The sequence below is a fragment of the Nuphar pumila genome, chromosome 4 (assembly GCF_984573655.1).
Source record: "Nuphar pumila chromosome 4, dmNupPumi1.hap1.1, whole genome shotgun sequence".
NCBI lineage: Eukaryota > Viridiplantae > Streptophyta > Magnoliopsida > Nymphaeales > Nymphaeaceae > Nuphar > Nuphar pumila.
The window spans coordinates 108496167-108519012 of NC_143252.1; the positions used below are offsets into that span (position 1 = coordinate 108496167).

Consider the following 22846-nt stretch of genomic DNA (forward strand, 5'->3'; position numbering starts at 1 on the left):
CATCGGAAGTAGGGGGTGTCAACGGGTCGGGTTTGGTTCAGACCCAGATGAAGTTAGATTTGGATTAGATTTTTCAGGTATGGTATTGGGTCCGGACCCAGGTCTAATCGGGTCTACTATAAAAGAAACTATACCCGGACCTGATAAAAACTACATGAACCAGACCCAGACCATACCCGGTAAAATAATATTTTTTATCATTTTTACATTTAAACATACAAACATGGGCTCCACTTGTCAATTTGTGCATGCCATCTTGTGATGAAATGTTACAAGTTCAAAACCGGCTGATTTATAGGTGGTTGCATAATTGTTGTTAAATGAGAGAGCCTAGGCTTTGTTTGGGAGCTGACCATCGGAAGTACGGGGATGTCAACGGGTTGGGTTTGGTTCGGACTCGGGTGAAAGCAGACTTGAACCGTATCAGGTCCGGACTCAGGTCTAATCGGGTTTACTATGAGAGAAACCATACCCGGACCCAATAAGAATTACATGAACCAGACCCGGACCATACCTGGTAAAAGAATGTTTTTTATCATTTTTACATTGAAAATTTGCGGGTTTTAATCGGGAACTCAGGTCGGGCCTAGGTCTGGTATAAAATTTCACAAACTATATCTGGGTCCATGAATTAATCGGACCTTCGGATCCAGACTCGGGTCTTAATCGGGTCTTCTTATTTGTCACCATAACTGGACCCTATAGGGTTTGGTCCAAGTTGGGTCCGGGTAAACCTGACCCGTTGACACCCCTAATCGGAAGCCACAGAAGAGGAATTGGAGATTCCCCAGCACCAAAATTTGTTTGGGAGGCATGATTTCTTGAAGATGATGGAAAATGGCATGGCATTTGTCAATGCCAAATCCTCAAACCAAAATTTGTTTGAGCGTTTGAGCTAGGGTTGTGACCAAGATGAAATGGGTTTAGACCTACGAGGATCGAGGTCTGAATTCAGTCAAACAAGGTGTTTATGGATCTAAGTCCAGATAGAAAGCAAGACCGGATATACATGTCTCACTTATAACTCATTGGTTTACACCCAACCTCCTTAAAGATAAATCTGGCTCCTGATTGCCCTGTTCAAGCACTACCAGACCTATCAAATAAACTTATAGGTCCCATTTGGATGGATCCATGTCTGGGTTTTGTTGAATTATGCTAGTATCCTGTTGGACTCGTATGTAGGCTTCTACTTGACCCTTAGTCATGTGGCTCTAACAATGAATGGTCTACAAGCTAGTCCCCCAAAATTTCCAAATTTTTTTTGAATTTTTTGAGCTCTATAATTTTGTATTTCTTGCAACCATTGTACAGTTGGATCCAAGTCAACTTGAGATCTGATTAAAATCCAGTTTCAGACAGAGAGTTTTTCCAAGAAAAAATATACAAAGCACTGAGTCCAACAAGACCCAACTCGTTTATGACCCATTTGCATTTACAGACTGGGTCACTTGATTTACCGTGCTTGTGTATCTAGCTTCTGTTTTGCCTTCTCTTTTTCGTTTTGGAAGCTAAGCAATACACCCTGCAGGGTTGGAAACACTTTAAAATCAAACCTAAATCCTAAACTTTTAGAATTGAGCTCGCGAACTTCACTAGCTCCAAGCAAACCCTTTGAGTTTCATAAGCCCAAGCTCAAGCCTGTCTCCATCTTGGCCATAGTGACAAAAGTTAAAAACGCAAAATATCAGCAGCCTAAACTCGTGAGAAATTGAAATGTTTTTTTAAATCTCGCATTTTTCATCAAAATCTTGGCAATAACAAATAAATTTAAATATGAAAAAAGGATTTCTATAAGGAAATATAAATTTAAAAACCACATGGTTTTTCACGATAAAAACATAAATATCGTGTTTAAAACATGATATTTAAGTTTTCTATGAAAAACATGCAAGAAATTGAAAATATCATGAGAAATTGCAAGTTTTAACTTTTGGGTAATTTCTCACGATATTTTCATTAATCTCGCAAGATTTGTCACTATGAGATTCTTGGGTAGCTACACCAAAAACATCCAAATGAGCATGCACCAAGCTGGTTACAAAGTGACCATGCACCGAGTCGTTTGCACCTAAGTTAGAACATTGGCCCATTTCACCAGAGGGACCACGCACCGGAGACGATTACAACGTTTCAGGGGCGTTTGCTATACACCAACCCACGGGAAGGCACTTTAAGGGACGCATGGGAAAAAGTTTTTTTTTCCATGGGGGGATGGTCCGATTCATTTTCAGCAAAAGAGGAGTATGCGGAAACCTCTTCCTCCAGAGGCAAACACACCCTGAAGCATTTGTTTCACCCCATGCAAGAAAGATGCCCTATTTCATAAGAAAGAGACTGAAACAAACACCTATTTTATGTCTTGCAACAGAGCGTTGCGATCTCTGTGAATAGCCGGCAACATCAAACCTAACTGCAATCTGAGCATTGAGCTGTTGCATGATACTGCCGCATCCGTTATTTTCAGATGAATGTTACTTCAAACAACAGATTAAACATGACAGATCTTGGGAAGACGACCTTGTGGAGACAGATAAGCCGACTCCTTAAGAGTCCACCACTGCCAATGCGTGCATTGCTCTGAACAGCACCAGGAATGAATAGTACAGAAGCTTAGACAAACAGGGAAGCTAATTTCACAAAATTAATACTATTAGTTACGAGTAAGAAATAAACAGAGGTGTAAGAACATGATCTAGTGAGATGTGACGAATTGCAGAACCAGCAGCTCTCCACAAGCCTCTCAATCCCATCGAAGCAAGTACTCATCGTCCTCAGTAAATAGGGATGTTACTCGGCTGAATTCTCATGCAAAACCACATATTCTCGACTGAAAAGAACAAACCAAGGGAAAAGATTAAACAATGATGAATGTGTCCGTAGAACTATGTTTTAAACAAAGCCACCTTTTTCTGGAACAAAATCCAAGTAGCGTGAAAAGAACACTGGTACATGAGAAAAATTTGCTTGGCATCTACGGTAAAAATTTTGTTGCAGTAAGAAAATATTTGTGCTTATCATAGACTCAGTAAATTAATGCAATTTATCACACTTCAGTCAACCTGGTTAAAAAGAAAATTATGATATTCGACAAAAAAATCACATATTTAATAAATGAAAGAGGGAACTTAAATCAACTTCAGCCCAAGTTTTTTGAAAATAACACCCTTAACAGCCTAATGGTCTTCAAAATTATGGTCATTATCCTTTGTTAAAATATAGTTATATATATATAATTGTATATATTGATGTAATAGGCAATACCCATCAGGGGTATCTTGGTCTTTTTGTCCAATAAGGACAGATTTGTATTTTCTTTTATTTTTTATTTTTTTATTTTTGTCTTTATGAGATTGTGTGAGCAGGGCTCTATGGTCTTTTGACCATAGACCATAGAGACGTCGGGAGCATCCCAACGTCTCTATTGGGAGCTCCCAATGGCCTCCAACCTGCATATATAGAAGGGGTTAACCCCCCCCCCTCTCTAGTTAATGTTTTTCTTAAACATTTTTAGTCATTAAAAGACATTTTTTTATTGTTTGTGCTCTCTTGATTGGCCATTAGTAGCCATTGTATGCACTTTTGTGCCTCTTAATGGACTTGTATTTGTGCTTAGACACTTTGTTTTTGTATTTTAGCTTATTTCATTACATGGTATCAGAGCGTCTTGGGTTTTTTGGCATCGGAAGGTGTTGCCCGTGCTGATCAAGAGAACGTCAGATCGTGATTGAAGGGATCGTATTCTTTTTCCTTCCTCACTCTCTTTCTCTTCTTGTTCGTCATGGAGCATGAATCAAAAGTTAAACTCAAATTCAAGCTTAATGAAACCAATTATATGACGTGGTCCACCGTTATAGAAAATCATCTCAAAGGAAAGAAGCTTTGGGGATATGTGATAGGCACAACTCCTGAACCTATTTTAAAGCTCATCAAACTTGAATAAGGCATAGAAAAAGCTCTTGAAAGAGAAGATCGCACCAAAGTCATCTATGACCATCAAAACAATATAGAGGATTGGGAAAGTAACCTTACTAAAATTTTAGCTTGGTTCATGAACAATGTAGACATCAAGATATCTGCCAACATTGCCAAATTTAGAAAGGCAAATGAAGCTTTGTTCTTAATGAAATGTATGTATACCAAAAAAGATCTTGCAAGACAATTTCTTGCAAGAAAATATTAAAACCACTAAATAAAGAGACATGAGTGTCAGAGATTTTTTTAGTGTCTTGTCCCCTCTTTGGAATGAGTTAGCACTTTTTGAATCCAAATGGGTTGCCGCTGCGAATATGAAACTTAGGCACGAGCAAATGAAAAAATAACACTTTTTTCAATTCTTATATGGTCTATACCTGAAATTCGAAATGAAGTCTTCTCTTATCCATAAATCCTTCGCTATACCGCTTGAAGAGACTCTTGCCAAAATATGCCAAGAGAAAACTCGTCTTAACATGACTACAAAAAAAAGAGATGAAGTATTGGTTGTAGCTAGGCTCTTTAACAATATGAGAACATATAAACCTCTACATTTTGGGAGGAAAAACTATAATGATGGATTATGTAAAATCATTTGCCACTATTGTAATGAACCGAGGCATATCAAACCGGTATGTCCAAAACTCAACAAAAAGGTGGCTTTCAATGGAGAATCCACATCTAAGAAGAATGAAGAAACAAATTGAAGAGATCTTAAAAATTTTATTAGTCAACTAACAAAGACACTCCAACAATTCCTTAAGACATCTTCAACTATGGGTGTCGCTATTGCTTCATAATCCCCTCAAGGTATGTATTCTTGGATTCTTGATTTGGGACTCTCCTTTCACATGACTCCACATGAAAGTATTCTTTCTGATGTATGTAGTAACTCAAAATTACTTCGTGTTTAAACCGCCGATGAAACTTCTTTAAAAATCAACAGTATTAAAACTTTAGACTTTCAAAACTTTTTTGTTCAAAAATTAGAGGAGTTCTAAAATTGAATTTAAATCTTTTTTCTATTTCCCAAATTTTTTACCATGGATGTAAAATCTCCTCATATAAAGGTTACTCTGTGGAGAATCTCCCGATTGGGCAAGAGCATAGAAAATGAGATCTTTACTTCATGAATTTGTTGTCTCTTTCAACTAAATCATTTTGTAATTATGTCCAAGATAAAGATATTGTAATTTGTCATAAAAGACTTAGACATCAAAGCTTAACTAAGATGTATATTTTCCCTTTTGCGAACAAAATTTTGAATGAAAAAGATATTGTTTGCAAAGATTGTATTCTTGAGAAAATAAAATGAATTCATTTTTCAAACAGAACCTTTATTTCTAAAAAACCTTTTAAGTTAGTGCATTCAGATGTATGGAGCTCGTCCTCGGTCATGTCAAAGGGTGACTATTCGTATTATGTTACATTTATCGATGACTTTACTAGATATGTATAGATTTACTTCCCAGACTTTAAATCGAATGGTTTCTCATGTTTTAAAGAATTTCATATAATTGTTAAAAATCAATTTCAAAGCAATATTTCTATACTTAGGTCTTACTCATGTGGAGAATATATGTCAAAAGATTTTCAATATTATTTAAAAGAGAATAGAATTTGTCATCAAAAAACTTATCCTAGGACTAAACAAAATGGGTTGACGAAAAGAAAGCATATACATATCATAGAAACCACTAGAACCTTACTTATTTATAAAGATATTCTTAAAAAAATTTGTGCTGAAGTTGTCTCGACTTCAATCTATTTGATAAATAGAACGTCTTCGTCCTCTTTGCAAAATATTTCTCCATTCAAAAATTTATTTAATACAACACCCGATTTCAAGCGATTAAGTCTTTTTGGTTGCAAATATTTTGATCTTAAACGTAATAAATTATATGCTTCTAAAGATGTAACTTCCTTTGAAAGTGAAAATGGTTTTGATAAAAAGATAACAAAGAGGAAGTAAATTATAGTTTCTTGTTTGATCATTTGCCAAAAGAAGAACATAGGTCCTATGAATCAAATGATTATGAGATAAATCTTGATGAAAATTCTATTTATGATAACTCTTTAGATAATGATGTTGATAATGGACATCATCATGTTGATGACAATTTAGAGTCATCTCATAATAATGATAATGTGGTTGAAAATTTATCTAATGATATATGCATGTTTATACCCGACGTGAGCAAAGTGATCAACCTTGTGCTTATGAAAGGTACTCACAAGGTCTACCCATAGAAGAATTAACTCATAGGAGATCCAACCGAGTCTCCAATCCACCAAATAGGTTTGTATCGTATGACCCCTATTCTCCAAACTATAGATTTTGTCTAATTACACTTTACTCTCATCACGAACCATCACATTAAAATGAAGTTAGAAATTATTCTCAGTGGATTAAGTCATGAACATAGAACTAGATGCCCTTCTAAGGCCCACACTTTGGGAAATAGTTAGCTTACCACTAAGAAAGAAACTCATAGGACATAGATGGGTATTTAAGGTCAAAACTAAAAGTGATGGTTCTCTTGAAAGATACAAAGTTAGGTTCGTTGCCAAAGGGTATGCTCAAGAATATGAGATTGATTACGAGGAAACCTTTGCACCATTAGCAAGAATGCCTAGTGTAAAAACCCTAATAGTTGTTGCATTCATTCAAAAGTGGTTCATTTATTAGTTAGATATTAAAAATGTATTTCTTAATCGAGGACTTGACAAAGAAGTTTACATTGATCCTTCATCAAGGTTTGACATTGATAAAGGAAAAATTCTTAAACTAAAAAAAGGTTTTGTATGGTATTAAACAAGTCCATATGGCTTTGTATGTAGATTCAATGTTGTTATGAACAGTTTGGGTTATCATTTTTGTTATACAGACATTATTCTTTTTGTCAAGATTACAAGCACTAATATCATTATTCTTCTACTATGTATAGATGATATGATAATCATAAGAAATGACAAAAAAAGAGTTGATGAAATTAAAACTATCTTAAAGAAAAAAATTGATGTATGATCTGAGTTATTTGAGATATTTTTTAGGTATTGAAGTTGCTTACTCACCCATAGGGTATATCTTATCTCAAATGAAGCATGTTGCTAATATTTGTTACAAGTCGAGAATTTTTTATGATAAGAAGGTGGAGACTCCTGAAGCTATCAATGTGAAACTGAGACAAGAAGATAAAACTTTGCTTGAAGATCTTACTCCTTACATACAGCTGATTGGATCACTCACCAACTTATCTATCACCAGACCAGATATAGCTCATGTTGTTCATGTAGCAAGTCAATTTCAGCATACCACAACCAGACTACACATGAGTGCAATATTAAGGACTCTCAAATACATTAAAAACCAAATAACTAAAGGGTTTTTCTTATCATCATCTTCGCCTTTAGAATTACTTGCTTTTATATTGATGCAGATTGAGGAGGAAACCCTAATGATAGAATCTCAACTACTATTTGTGTTTTCTAAGAAAAATCTTTAATTTCTTGGAGATGCAAGTAACAAAAAGTTTCATTGTCCTCTAATGAGCTGAGTATCTTACAATGACTACGACAACCATGGAGCTTGTATGGCTAAGGAATCTTTTCAGAGATATGGGTGTAAACATCTTCAATCCTTCAAAGATGTGTTGCAATAACAAAAGCACAATTTATATTACAAGCAATCATACCTTCCATGAATGAACAAAGCACATTGAGATGGATTGTCATTATGTACGACATGAATACCTAAGAGCATCAGCTTTCAGACTTCTTTACTAAAGCTCTTCATGGACCTCGGTTCCTCTTTCTCAACAAACTTTCGACAATCACACCTTAAGTTTGAGAAAGGGTGTTAAAATATATATATATATAGTTGTATATATTGACGTAATAGGCAATACCATGTAATGAAATAGATTGAATCCAATAAACATGCAAGAACACACTTTCAATCAAGTAGAATACATGATTGAATCATCACACCACTATCATCTAATGAAATGGATTGAATCCAATAAACATGCAAGAACACACTTTCAATCACACTTTCAATCAAGTAGAATACATGATTGAATCGTCAAACCACCCACACAAGGGTCTAACAAATTTGTTATTGCATAGAGTCACTAAAAAATGAGTTGAAAATACAAGGCCACAAAGGGCCTATTTATAATACAAATGGACAACTAGGGTGCAGCCCCAATATGGCTGTTGGGCTGCTCCCAACAGAGTCATATTATGACTCTTTTGGGAGCAGCTCCAACAGCTATACAGGAGTTGCCCCAAAAACACAAAAACTGAAAAACAAAAAAATACAAAATAAAATAAAAGTAAAAAACAAAATAAAAGTAAAAGATTGTCAGACCCTAATGGGTTGACGCCAATTACAATAAAAGACCGAAATACCCTTATTGGGTATTTCGGTTTGCAGCAAATGTATGTATATATATATATAACCCCCCCCCATCAAACTCATGGTGGAACAAGCGAGAGTTTGCCAAGTAGGAAGCTAAATCTAGAAGATGGAAGCGCTTTGGTGAAAAAGTTTGCTAATTGATACTCAGATGGAATTCAGGGCAATGTGATGGTCTTCCTCAAAAATTCTTCACGAACATAGTGGCAATCCATTTCAATATGTTTTGTCATCTAATGAAATATATGATTGCTTGCAATGTATATAGCACTCTTGTTGTCGCAGCATAACCTTGAAGGTTCCACAATATGAACTCCCAAGTCTTCGAGAAGTTGTCTCAACCATACCAACTCAAACGTAATCGTTGTCGTAGCACGATACTCAGCTTTAGTGGAGAAGAGACACATTTTGTTGCTTTTTACATCGTCATGAAATTAGAGAATCTCCTACAAACACACAAACCAATGGTTGAGCATCTATCATTTACATTCCCTCCCCAGTCAGAATCAGATGAATATGCAAGAACACACACCTTAATCAAGTGGGAACACTTGATTGAATAATCACACCACCCACACAAGGGTCAAATGAGAAAGTATATTGCATACAAAACTCTCTTGAAAAAGATATGAAAAATACAAAGACCATGAGGCCTATTTATAATATAAGAGGCTAAAGGGGGCAGCCAATATGGCTATTGGGCTGCTCCCAACGGTCATATTTATGACTGTTGAGAGCAGCTCCAACAGCTATATTGGAGCTGGCCCAACAGTCAAAAACACAAAATTATAAAAAGCAAAAAATAAAAAGGTGAAAAAGGGTTGTCAGCCCCTAATGGGCTGACGCCTATTACAGTGAAAAGATTGAAATACCCTTGTTGGGTATTTCAGTTACTATATATATATATATATATATATATATATATATATATATATTAACCCCCCCCCCTCAAACTCATGGTGGAACAATCGAGAGTTTGCTAAGTAAGAAGTGAAATCTTGGAGACGGAAGCGCTTTGGTGAAGAAGTCTACTAATTGATATTCAGACGGAACATAGGGCAATGTGATGGTCTTTTTCAGAAATTCTTCACAAACGTAGTGGCAATCCATCTCAATGTGTTTCGTCCTCTCATGAAATGTATGATTGCTTGCAATGTATACAGCGTTCTTGTTGTCGCAACATAATCTTGAAGGTTCTGCAATATGAACCCCCAAGTCTTCGAGAAGTTGTCTTAGCCACACTAACTCAGACGTAGTTGTCGTCATGGCACGATACTCAGCTTCAGTGGAGAGTGACACCTTCTGTTGCTTTTTGCATTGCCATGAAATTAGGGAGTCACCTACAAATACACATAAACCAGTAGTTGAGCGTCTATCATTGACATCCCCTCTCCAATCATACTCAGAATGTGCAATGACTTCTAGTGAGGAGGAGAATAAAAACAAGCCAAGATTAATAGTTTTTTTAATATATCTAACAATTCTCATTACAACGCTCATATGCGCTGTAGTGGGAGCATGTTGAAATTGACTAGCAGAATGAATAGCATGAGATATATCAGGACAGGTAATAGAAAGATAAGGCAAAGCCCCAATCATTTGTCTGTAGGGTGTTGGATCTTACAAGGCTCTCCATCATCTTTCTTCATTGAAGTATCGACCAATTTTTCATCTGAGAGTCATGATCTTTCAATGATCTCCGCTACGTATTTAGTCTGTGATAAAAAATAACCACGATGTCAGTAAACAACTTTTATTCCAAGAAAGTATCGTAAAAAACCAAGATTTGTCATATCAAAGTTGACTTTAAGCACATCTTTGATATGGTTAACTCTCTGTTTATCATCTCCTGTGATTATCATATCATCTACGTAAAGAAGTAGAATCACCATTCCTGCATTAAAAGACTTAACAAACAATACAGTGTGAGTAAAGCAAGATTTAAAATGAAGTTGTGTCATCACATTACTAAACCTATCATACCAAGTTTTGGGAGCTTGTTTTAAGCCATATAAGACCTTAAGTAATCGAAGGGTTTTTTCATGTGCTAAAGCCAAGCCTGGTAGAGGATCCATGTACACCTCTTCATCCAAATTACCATTTAAAAATGCATTTTTAACATCCATTTGAAATATAAGTCATTTCATAATCGATGTTATAGCAATAAGAGTTCTAACAGTGGTCCTTCGAGCGACTGGGGCAAACGTCTCATCATAGTCTATCACATGTTCTTGATTGTATCCTTTGGCCACTAACCTAGCTTTATATCTTTCTAATGTTCCATCGTACTTGGTTTTTACCCTGTATACTCATCTGCATCCTATAGTTTTTCTTCCTTTAGGTAATGTTTGAATTTCTCAAGTTTTTGCTCTTTCTAATGCTTCTAACTCATCGTTCATGGCCTTAACCCATTCTTGATGATGTTTAGCCTCATGAAATGATTGAAGTTCAAAATACGAGTGAATGCCTATTAGACACGAACTATACATTAGTTCAGAAGAATCATATGATACAAATCTACTAGGAGCTTTTGAAATTCTTATAGATTTTCTAAGGCTAGAAGAATCTTCTTGGTTTTGAGAGTATCTTTCTAGGGCATATGGTGGGTGACCTTCGGTACGTCGAGCATAGGTTTGTAAATTATTGTGAGATAGCTCTATATCATTAAGATTTCTTCTCACATTCTCATTTGCCTCATGCATATCTTCGCTTTCATGAATATTTTCACATTTATCATTGACTAGGACAAAGAGGAACGAATAATCACAACTCTCTTGGATTTTTTCTTTGCTAAAACCGTTTTCATTTTCAAGGAATGTAACATTTCGAGAAACATACAATTTGTTTCTTTCAATGTCATAACACCTATATCCTTTTTGGTTTTCGACATAGCCTAAAAACACGCAAGGAATTGCTTTAGGAGAGAGCTTATCATTCTTGTTGGTAAGAACAAAATACTTGCACCCGAAGACCCTCAACCTTTTGTAATCAGGATACATTTTACAAAGTTTTTCAATAGGGGAGACATTTTCAATATTTTTTGAAGGCATTCTATTTATCAAATAAATCGTCGTAAGGGCGGCTTCGACCCAAAAATCTTTTGGAACATTTCTAGATACTAGAAGTGTTCTAGTGGTCTCAATAATGTGTTTGCGCTTTCTTTCGGCAAGTCCATTTTGTTGAGGAGTGTATGAACACGATTTTTTATGAACAATCCCATTTAGGTCAAGATAATTTTCAAACTCTTTTGACACAAATTCTCCCCCGGAATCAGTTCTAAAGATCTGAATATTGGTTTTAAATTAATTCTTTATATAACTATGAATTTTTTTAAAACAATCAAATACTTCTGATTTGTGTTTTAAAAAGAATATCCAAGAATGTCGACTATAATCGTCTACAAACACAACATAATAGAAAACACCTCCTTTGGACACGACTGGAGCTGGTCTCCATACATCTGAATGCACTAATTCAAATTGATTCTTAGTTATAAGGTGTCTTGGCCCAAAAGGTAAAAACTTTATTTTGCCAAGAATGCAATCTTCACATACAAAATTTTTTTCTTTACAATTTGAAAGAAATGAAAACAATTGTAATTTGGTCACACTAGGGTGTCCTAATCTTTTGTGCCAAATTTTTATATCTTTCTTTTTCACAAAATTACAAAAAAGTTGTTTTGGTAATTCAAAATTGTCCATGACATAGAAATCTCCTCTTCTATGACCTCGCCCAATCGGCTTCTCGAATTGGAGATCCTGTATTAGACAATCATTAGATGAAAAAACTATTTTGTAACCATAATCCGCAATTTGAGAAACCGATAAAAGATTTAAATTTAATTTTGGTACTACTCTAATGTTTGGTATGTGAAAGATAAGTGTTTTTTGATAAATACCAAAACTTTTAATTTTCAAAGATATGTCATCGGCAGTTGAAACACAAGAATCATTTGGATTAAACTTGCATTCGGTCAATATAGACTCATTAGGGTCATATGAAATGAAGCACCAGAGTCAAGGATCCAAGAGGTCATACCATGGCTGTCACTTGTAGATAGGGGTGGCAATCGGGTCGGGTTGGCGGGTCAGCATACCTCAACACAAACACGACCCGTTTATTAAACGGGTTGGATGTGGCAAACACAAATACGACCCATTTATTAAACGGGTAACCCAACACGGCACGGTTAACCCGTTTAATAAACGGGTCGGATCGACACGACCCGATTACACCTCCATTTGTATTCTGTTCTATCTTCTTTCAAGATAGGGAAATGGTGTTTGTTAAAATGCTTTGGTAATGATGAAACATTGTAGGTCATTTCCGTCATTGCAAAAGTTAGTAGCATTTAGATAAAAAAATAAAATAAATAGTGACCAAGATAGGTTGATGATGCAAGAGATGGTTACCATAAACGCTCAGAGCCGCCTGAGTTTATTATTGCTGCCAGAGACTGAAGGACAAGAAAGAATCAGAGATTCAGGCAATGATGGCATTGCACTCCTCAACCTCAATGACAAGAACAACCTCATGCTTCAATCTTTTGCCTCCAACTTTCCAATCTAAAAAGCCTATGTCTTCCTTGCATCAAACAATGGTATTATTGTCACCAACAAAATTTAAATCCCAAACTATTCAACATTCATCCCCTGTCAAACGTTCTTTCAGTCAAAAGATGTTGATCCTAGGCGCCAAACTCAGAAGTCTGAACCTTCAAGACTCACTAAATTACATAAGTACCCTTAATGCAGAGAAAAAGAAAGAAAATGTGAAAACCCATTCAATGCACAAAATATCATAAGGTATTATGTCATTAAAAGCTGAGAGCCAAGAACTTATCCATTAAATAGACAAGACTAGATGGTGAGTTGCTCTGTTGCACCTTTAGAAGCAAAAACAAAAAGAAAAAAATAATCATGTGTGCCTCTCACACGAGTACAGCAACGACTCTCATCATTTCACTGGGCAATACCAAATGACCCCCATCATTCCCTCTTAAAAAGAACAGAACTGAACACCACTACTTCCATTGCGCTTCACTCCCTCCCCATCCATTCTCCGTTTCTAAAGCATCCATGCAAAATATTTCTATAGTTTTTTCCTGCCAAAATCTACCAGAAAACGTCCATTACTTTGTTGAATCATCATTTCCTGGCACTAAACACCCACCATCTTTGTTGAAACAGGAAGGAAGCACACTGAAACTTCCTCCTTTTGTGCCTTCGAAACCCCCACTCCACTATTTTTTTGTTTACGTACTTGATCTATCACCCACTTCGCCAATGGGATTTTGAATTCTCGACTGATGGGGATTCTAATAAGCTATTGAGGAGGCTCGTCGGAGAAATCCCACTTGCCAAGATTATATCCTTACTTTCCGTCTGGATTGATTCTTATATGCTCTTCTTCTCTCCACTTAAAGCGCGCCAACATCATTTTCCTTCAAGTTTCTGCGTATCATTTCCATCGATCAATGGTTCTCTGGCCAAACCTCGGCAGGTGAAAGCCTGCATCCATTCAGAACTCTTTCTCCAGGAGCTCTATCTGAAACTCGCTCCCGCCAAATGGGTTGATCCATCAAACCATTTATTTCCTTACTAAACTTCATCTTGGTTCCGACCTCCTTTAATTCACTCGGTAAACCACCAAAAAACTCGTCGGAAAATCACCCTTGTAAAACCCATCGGAGTTGGCTTCATCCCGTTTTTTTCCTAACTGAGTCGTCGTCAAAACACTGAATCTCGCCGCATAGCAAATTGCCAAAAAACCTTCTTTTCGGAAACCGCATCTGGGTTATCTTCCTTGCAATGTATATATAAATGGGTTGCGGGTTGACGGGTTCGTGTAAACAGGTTGACCCGCCCGCCTAACCCGTTTATTAAACGGGTCAAACGGGTTGGTGGGTTGGCATACCCCTAACACGAACACGACCCGTTTAATAAACGGGTTAGGCGGGTCGACTCGTTTACGACACGAACCCGTTTAAGCCAAACCCTAACCCGGCTAAGAAGCGGGTTGGCGGGTCGGGTCAGATCAGATTTTGCCACCCCTACTTGTAGATATGGCTGCTCTCAGATCCAAGAGGTCTTACCATGGTTGTCACTTGTAGATATGGCTGCTCCCGAATAAGAAGTAGCTTGAGCTTTAAGCATAAGTTGCAGTGCCTCCATTAGTTGAGCTAAAGAGAGCGAGTCGATGCATTTGGAGTCGTCCATTTCACTCCTTTCAACCGAAGTCACTCTTTTGTCTTCTTTATGATCTTCCTTCTTTCTTTTGGGACAAAAAGGTTTGATGTGTCCCAGTTCATAACAATGATAACAAATAATTTTTTCACTCCTTTTAAAATCATGTTCACCTCTCTTTTCATAGTTGTTGAAATTTCTACCATTCTCATTTCTTAAAAAATGAGGTGGTTTATAGCTCTTGGTATGATTTTTGGGCTTTGACATAGCAAGCACGGACTCTTCATCTTTAGAAGTGGATGGCTTTTTCAATCTATTTTCTTCCATCGTTAATTCTTCAAGAGTTTAAACTATGGAAGAGACTCCTCTTCTATGAAGAAGAGCGGATTTAGTTCCTTCAAATTTGGGCCTAAGCCCATTTATGAATTGATAGAAATGCTCCACTTTGATTTGATTTTTGCGGAGTTCAACATCTTGTGGGCAATGCCACTTTGGTTCAAGAAGAGTCAATTCATCCCAAAGGAGAGAGAGAGAGCATTGTAGTATTCCCTTATGCTCATCTCTTCTTCAATCATGGTCCTTACTTTGTTTTGGATGTTACATATATGTGCAATATCCTTAAGACTATACATGTCTTTAAGGTATTTTCATGCATCATTAGCGAAGTCAAATTTCGCCAAACTAGAACACTTGTTGATGTCTACACTATTGATGAGTCATCCAATAATTTTGGAATGACCCATCCTCCATTCCTTCCATCTTTTCTCATAGTCGGAAACGGCTTTAGCCATTTCCTCTTCTTGAAGCGCAACTTCTTTTCCATTCTCGATTTCTGTAAGAACGAGTTTAGGCTCTTTTTCGGTGCCGTCAACCAATCTCCAAAGTCCATTTTCCCATATTTTATGTTTTACTATGGATGCCCACATCACATAATTTGTGTCATTTAGGCGTATGGGAATAGGGACTATTACCTCCCTCTCATTCTCCATTTACAACAAGTGGACAGAGAGAGAAAGAAAAAGAAAGAGAGAACGAAGAAGAAAATACAAGACTTTTTTTCAAAGTGGTTCGCTTCCCAATGCAATAATTCATGATTTGTTGTATTTTGCCAAGCTCAAATCCTCCTATTGATATTGTCACGATCTTCTCTAAAAACGGCTTTTGGAACACCCAAGCTCTGATACCATGTAATGAAGTGGATCGAATCCGATGAAATCATCAACTCCAATATTGATACTATACTTTGGTAGAGTGAATCACCAAGAATTTCGATGGAGTCTTGTGCAAAGCAAATTTTTCTTTTTGAGCCTTTATTTTTGACAATTGTGGAACCTGGTGTCCTTCTTATGTTCTTGAGGATTGTGTTGGAGGAGCTGGTATGAGTATTACAGAGAATCCCAGAAGAGTCCTCTGAGAAAGGAAGTACGGATCAAACCTGAACTGGAGTAGAACCCGCTTTGTCCTATAGGCAGGTGGCCGTTTTGGACTACAGGGTCGCCAGTGGTTTGTGAGGCTTGCCTAAGGAGGAACTCAGAGGAATGATACCTGCTAATAAACTGACCGGCGGTAAAGAACAGGGAATCTGAAGGGGCTGCAATTGTTCAAAGGTATAAAAATCGATTAGAAAATCCTACTTTCATAAGAAAACATTGAAGTTTGATTCCTTATTTCAATCATATTTCAGTTTTAGAAATAATTGTTTATTAAATAGTCTTATTATGCCTAGTCTATACTTACTTTGGTAGATAGCCTTAGCCATAAAAATCTTTTGAGAAAAACCCTCTAGTTATAGAGAAAAATTTCTATTTATAGAAATAAAAAATGAATTCCGCTGGCATGAACTGCTGATAAAATGACACTATACTTCGGTAGAGTGAATCACCAAGAATTGGTATCAAAGCCATATACTATTACAGTAAATGGATCTTGACCTTTCAAAAAATTCATCTAAGGATGAAGAAAAACATATTTCAGAATATGTTTTTACTGATGAAACTGTCAAAGGTTTCACAGGGGAAATACTGATTCATAACGATCAGTTAAAAAAGATTAATAAAACTAAGTTACAACTTAGTACTGAAAGCATATTCAATATGCCTTCAATATTTTCTTTTGTTTTGAGAAGGAAAAATGAAATCTTCTACAACGTTTCTACAAAAGAAATGTCTGTAGATATGAAAGATGTTTCAGGACATGTTTATTTGTCACTTCTCACTCGAAGTGAAATAAACCTGAAACTAAATAAAATACCAACTGAAATCCGTAACAAGATTTCAATGGTACACATAGGAGGCATCAAGATACTCTTGAAGTCTCAATTCATGACTGGTATAAATTCACCAGTAAAAATGGCACTCATTGATAATAGAATCAATGACCGCCATGACTGCATCTTAGGTGCAGCTCAAGGAAATTTGGCATACGGAAAATATATGTTTACCGTATATCCAAAATTTGGACTAAGTCTAGAAACCAAAGATCTAGACAAAGTCTTAAGTCTGGTTCACTGTTTTGAACGAACAGACTTAATGAACGAAGGAAATAAACCCTTCACCATAACCTACCTAGTAGGTTATGCACTTTCAAATAGTCATCATTCGATTGACTATAAGAAAGAAACCAATATCGAGATAGATCAAGTCTTCTCAGAAATAGGTTCAGTTGATGGAAAAGATTTCAAGGAAATCAATCCTCCTGAAGCAACTTGGGCTATAAATATAGCCAAGAATAAAAGATATTTAGGCCAAAGACCTCAATATCAAGTAAATAAAAACATTCTCCAAATCAGAGAAGATAAAAAACAGAGAACAATTAGTTCTCAAATTGAAGAACCGGAAAGTTCTTCGAAAAGTTCTGAACAGGAACAATTAGAACATCTATCTCAGAAGATAGATGAATTTAACCTTCAATTAAGTAAATTGAATGGTTAGTAATGACGGCACCATTAGTGACGTTAGCACAAATCAAGGAAGCCATTTCGACCCTTGATTTAAAAATTGATGAACTTGCCACGAAAATAGAAATGTCTTCTGCAAAAATCATCAAAGAGTTATCTGAAAAAATTGATCAGATAAACAAACAAGATACACAGGTAGTTCCTACTGTATCTAAAAGAATCCAGAAATATACATGGCCTCATGTATGTGCTGGAAATGAAGACCTAGCCGATGAAAAGGCTACAGGTTCTTTAAAATGGCCTTTCGCCTAAAAAGAGACTCATGGAATCAATGAGACCTCTTGAAGAAGCATTAGTGAACAGGTTCTTCAGCCTTGACCTAGATCAAGACTATGATCTTGAAGTTGATCACTATACAACAAATCTAATGATTCTTGTGGAATTATCCGAAGAACAATTAGAACAGAGATTTCGTAAAGATCCCAGTCTCTGGGAAACCTATGAAATCGAAAGAAGTGTTCATGAAATGAACATAAATGAAGAAGTGTCTGATTCATCATCCGATGAAGAAAGACAGTCACCACAACCCAGAAATGTGTTTGTGAGTGTCAAAGATGAAGGCGCATCATCTTCACATAAAGATGAAGCCGACAAAAAAGGGAAAACTAGTAAAATTCTAAATCAACGAAAGGCAACTCCGGTCAATGGAACTAGTTCTCTTCCTAAAAGATCAAATCCAGGAGAAATCCTAGATATTGACAATGAAACAGTTCTTTCCAAAAGGAAAAAACTAATAGACACTTGGGGAGTTCAGATAATGTTAACTATCTCAACAAACCCACAAGAATACGAGAAAGGACGAAATGTTCTATTACTCGTAGATTACAGAACCAATGGGTCTGTAAAAGATTTCATACAGAGGACTGTATGGAATGAACATCAACATGGTGATGATCTCTTTGATCAAATCATGCAAGCAATATACCTACTATTCCTTGGTATAGACTATGTCCATCAAAAAGACATAGAAGTTCAAAAGGAACAAAGCAAAGCTCGACTAAGACTCAATCTCATGGAGCTATGTAATATTTGTTTCCTCCATAGTTTCATGGCGGAATATGAGAAAAATCTCTATAAACTTCCACAAGATGAATATCCAGGATTTATAGAACGATTTCTTCTAAAAATTTCAGCTATAAGACAGAAAATCCTAGAACTATGGAAAGAACAAACTGGCAACAGTTTGACAAAATATTCACTAGGCTATGCTTATAGGCTAGTAAATGATGAAATTGAGAAAGTCTGTGGACAAACTCAAATACAACGAAAACTGAAGAAGTTTTCAAAAACATGTCCTACATTGGTATAGACACCAATAAAATTCGGATGCAAATCCGAAACAAAAATTAATAAGAAGAAAAAATCTTATAAAAAATTATATAAAAAATATAATAGAAATTGGAAATACAAAAGAAAAAAGTATTTCAAACAAGGAAAATACTTCAAAAAGAAGTATGAAGGCTCTTTAAAAGCTAAGTTTTGCCCTAAAGGCAAAAAAGACTGCAAATGTTGGGTTTGCAGTGAAATTGGGCATTATGCAAATGAATGTCCAAATAAAAAATCTAATTCTGCAAGGGTTAAACTCCTTGAAGAAATAGAATTAGAAGGATACGAGTCAATCGAATCCTTTAACGAATTCCAGGAATTCGATCAAGTCTATAGTTTTAAAACTATAGAACAACCAAGCTCTGCCTCTGAGAATTCATCATCTACAACAGAGTAAACTCCATTTTTAATGGGGGGGAAAGTAATAGAAATATTACAAACCCAAATAGCATTTATATCAAAGGACAGCTAAAGTTTAAAAGCTTTAGACAATTTGATATACATTGCTTCCTCGACACAGGTGCAAGTCTGTGTTGTGCAAGTAAGTGGATAATTCCACAAGATAGATGGGAAATTGCTCCCAAAGCTATTACTGGACACCATGATGTTACCATTATCTGGTTTTTACAGTAGTTTACTTTTAACTTAGTGTTTTTGTTCACTGTTAAAAGCTTTTTTACCAGTGTCTGGTAACTTTGTAGGATGGCTTTCTGCCATTCTTCTCTTTCGACAGGTTTTAACTGCTGAACTGTCGGAAATTTCTTGTTGTCAGAGGCTACCCCGATTTCAGCAAGGTGGTATGCCGGATGACATTCTTCTTTACTCCAGTCTGGGAGCGTGCTTGTGAAGCTGATGTAGATCGGCTTCTGTTTTGTCAAGACCTTCTCGAATTGAGAGATTTTTTTAGTTAAGTTCTTTGGGAAGAACTTTAATTCCTCAAGCTCTGGACTGGGGAATATGTTGCGTACGAGTCCTGCTCTGAACGCTTTCCATATTAGTGCAGGGTCTGCACCTGACATGAAGCTGAATCGGCTGATTGTCTTCTGTGAAGAAGGCTGCTGCTTCGTAGCTTTCTTTTCCTGCTAGGCGCGCTTCGTTAGCCATCGCATAGGCTTCCATAATACTGATCGTGAGATCAGTCTTTTCTTCTTTCTTCTCTGGTTTTGGAAGATTGAAGAAATTCCTTTTCTTTTCGGCTGCTAGTTTTATGGCCGGAAAGATCTTCTGCATCTCGGTTCTTGCTCCGAGTTTCTTGAGAGTTTGTTCAGCCTCTTGACGGGTACTGAACTTGGCTATTTGATAGGGTGTTCCGATTACCTTAAGACTTGCCGTCCTCCAGTTATCATAGATCCCTACGTTTGGGCCGGTGGTTATGGCGAACCATCTGGCTTCTGGTGTTTGCTCAGCTGCTTTGAGGTAGCTGATGATTTCACCATTCTTTGTACTTTTCCCAAAAGGGATAAGTTTCATGCCTGAACTCCTTTCAGGGCTATGGTTTTTCTTCTTTTCAGAAGAGGCTGCCATTGTCAGCTTTATTAGGGTTTCATCCTTTTCAGGACTGGGTTCCCTAATAACCTCTTTACCTTTAAGCAAGGTAACAACGTTCTGGTTTTTTGGACTTTCGTCCAGGCTTACCAGTGGAGCTGCTGAGATACTGAGTTTTTGGAAAGACTCAATAATCTCTATCTTCTTGCGAAGATTTTCTAACTCCAGTGTTAGGAGTTTTTCCTTCAACCTAAGTTGTTGAAGATCTTCCATCAGACGAAAGGTCTGAAGTTTCCTTACTCTCCCACTCTTTTAAAGAAGTGAAGTACTGTTTTTTGCCTCAGTTTTGCTCGAAATGAGCTCTGGAATGCTGAGCATACTTCAGTCTCTCGTTTTTATAGAGGCAGAAGATGTCTTATTTACCTGAAAAAGCAAACAGGTTAGTGGAATCGTGCGTAGGCGCACAGACGACTCATGGCTCTCGTGAAAGTGCCAGTCACTGTCGAATTATTCTGTCGGCTGACAGCTGTATTTATCATCATTGCAGACATTGGTCATACGTCATGGCTGACGTTTTTACTTCTGACGTCATTGCTGATGTCATTTTCCTGCAAATTCACGGGTTAGTCTATCTGCGAGACAATTTTTTATTCCTTCGATGTGTTCAAATTCAAAATCATAATGACTGAACCACATCTGCCATCTTACCAAGCGTCCTTGCTTGTTGTCTCCTGAAATATTATGCTTCAGAAAAAATGTTAGATTTCTATTATCAGTTCTAACAACAAAATGTGCAGAAGTAAGATAAATAGAAAACTTTGAAATTACTTGCTTTACAGCTAGTAATTCTTTTTCATTGCTGTGATAATTGATCTCAGCTTGTTTAAAACTTCCAGAGGTATATCTGCAAATTTTTTCTGTATCATCCGGTGTTTTTTCTTTGAGGACTCCACCCCAAAAGGTTTCAGATGCGTCGGTTTCGATGATCATTTTGTCTTCTATCTGAGGAAGATAGAGCTTAGGAAAAGTGATTAATTTTTCCTTTAATTTTTTAACATAATTTGTGTCTTGGATGGTCCAAGTCCAAATTACTTCTTTTTTCAGTTTTGCCTGTAAAGGCTTGCGGATTTCTGTCAACTTTGGGATATATGCTTCAGCATATGTCAAGGTTCCAAGAAAACGCTGCAACTATTTTTTATCTTCAATTGTATTTGGAAACGCATGAAGATGTTCAAGAATGTGCTTTTGAGGCACATGTGTTCCTTGGTCTATTTCAAGACCCAAGAAATCTATGCTATTTTTAAATAGCTTAGCCTTCTTTTTACTTAAAACAATTCCAAATTGTTTTATTTTTGCAAGAACTAACATTACATGTTTGTAGTGTTGTTCTTCATTTGGACTGAATACTAAGATATCATCTATGTAAACAGTACAAAATTTTTCAGTACCTTGAAGTACGTTTTGCATATGCCTTTGATATATAGCAGGTGCCTGCTTAAGACCAAATGGCATTACATTCCATTCAAAATGTCCTTGTGGACAAGTGAATGCGGTTAAGTGTTTACTTGTTTCATCAAGTAACACTTGCCAGAATCCACTTTTGCAGTCGAAACTACTAAAGATTTTAGACTCTTTTAACAGAGCTAGAAGCTCTTGCATATTGGGGATATTGTGACCATCTCCAATAGTTGCTTTGTTCAAAGCTTTATAGTTGATGACCATTCGAGCTTTACCTCGTTTGATCTCACTATGGTTCCTAACAAAAAAGGCTGGACTCATGTGTTGAGATTTACTTGGTCGGATGACTCCGAGGTCAAGTAATTCTTTTATCTGAATTTCAAATTCAGTTCTATCCATTGGACTATATTTCATGGGTTTGACCCTGATAATAGTCGTTGGATCATGTAGTGTAATACTACATTTCATCCATTTTTTGGATATTCTTTCATCTAGAGGATGTTCAGAACAAACCATATCAAGATATTTCTCGATCTGGTTGTATCTTTCTAGATTTAGAAAACATATGTCTATGTTTTCTTCTTTGTCAGGGGTTATGTTGTGTCCCTGAATAATGATTTTAGAACCTTTTTTCTTAGATTCTAAAAAACCTTGTTTACCATAGCGAAATGCTTTGGTAATTTTTGCAACTACTGGTTCATTGTTGAGATGAAAACCAACAGTTATTTCTCCAAGTATTGGAGGCCCATAGAGTCTACAAAAATTATTTCCTAACAGTAAATCCATTCCAGTTTCCTGTTGGTATACTGTTGGAATGATAAATTCTTCTCCAGCTATCTTGAGAATAAGATTTCTGCAGACTGAACTTATCTGAATTGTACTACCGTTAGCAATTCTAACACTAATAGCTTTGGGAGCAATTTCCCATCTATCTTGTGGAATTATCCACTTACTTGCACAACACAGACTTGCACCTGTGTCGAGGAAGCAATGTATATCAAATTGTCTAAAGCTTTTAAACTTTAGCTGTCCTTTGATATA

The 22846-nt window shown here is 36.4% G+C and overlaps 1 protein-coding gene across 1 annotated transcript in view; it reads right to left on the reverse strand.

Annotated features, from left to right (window-relative positions):
- Positions 1-2466: 2466 nt before the first annotated feature.
- Positions 2467-22846, reverse strand: part of LOC149840490 (uncharacterized) — a 47156-nt gene continuing 26776 nt past the window's right edge. Inside the window, exon 11 of the mRNA XM_090003180.1 lies at positions 2467-2830. Coding sequence (XP_089859306.1) covers positions 2791-2830 — 40 coding nt within the window. The 3' untranslated portion in view covers positions 2467-2790. The remainder of the gene's footprint in view (positions 2831-22846) is intronic.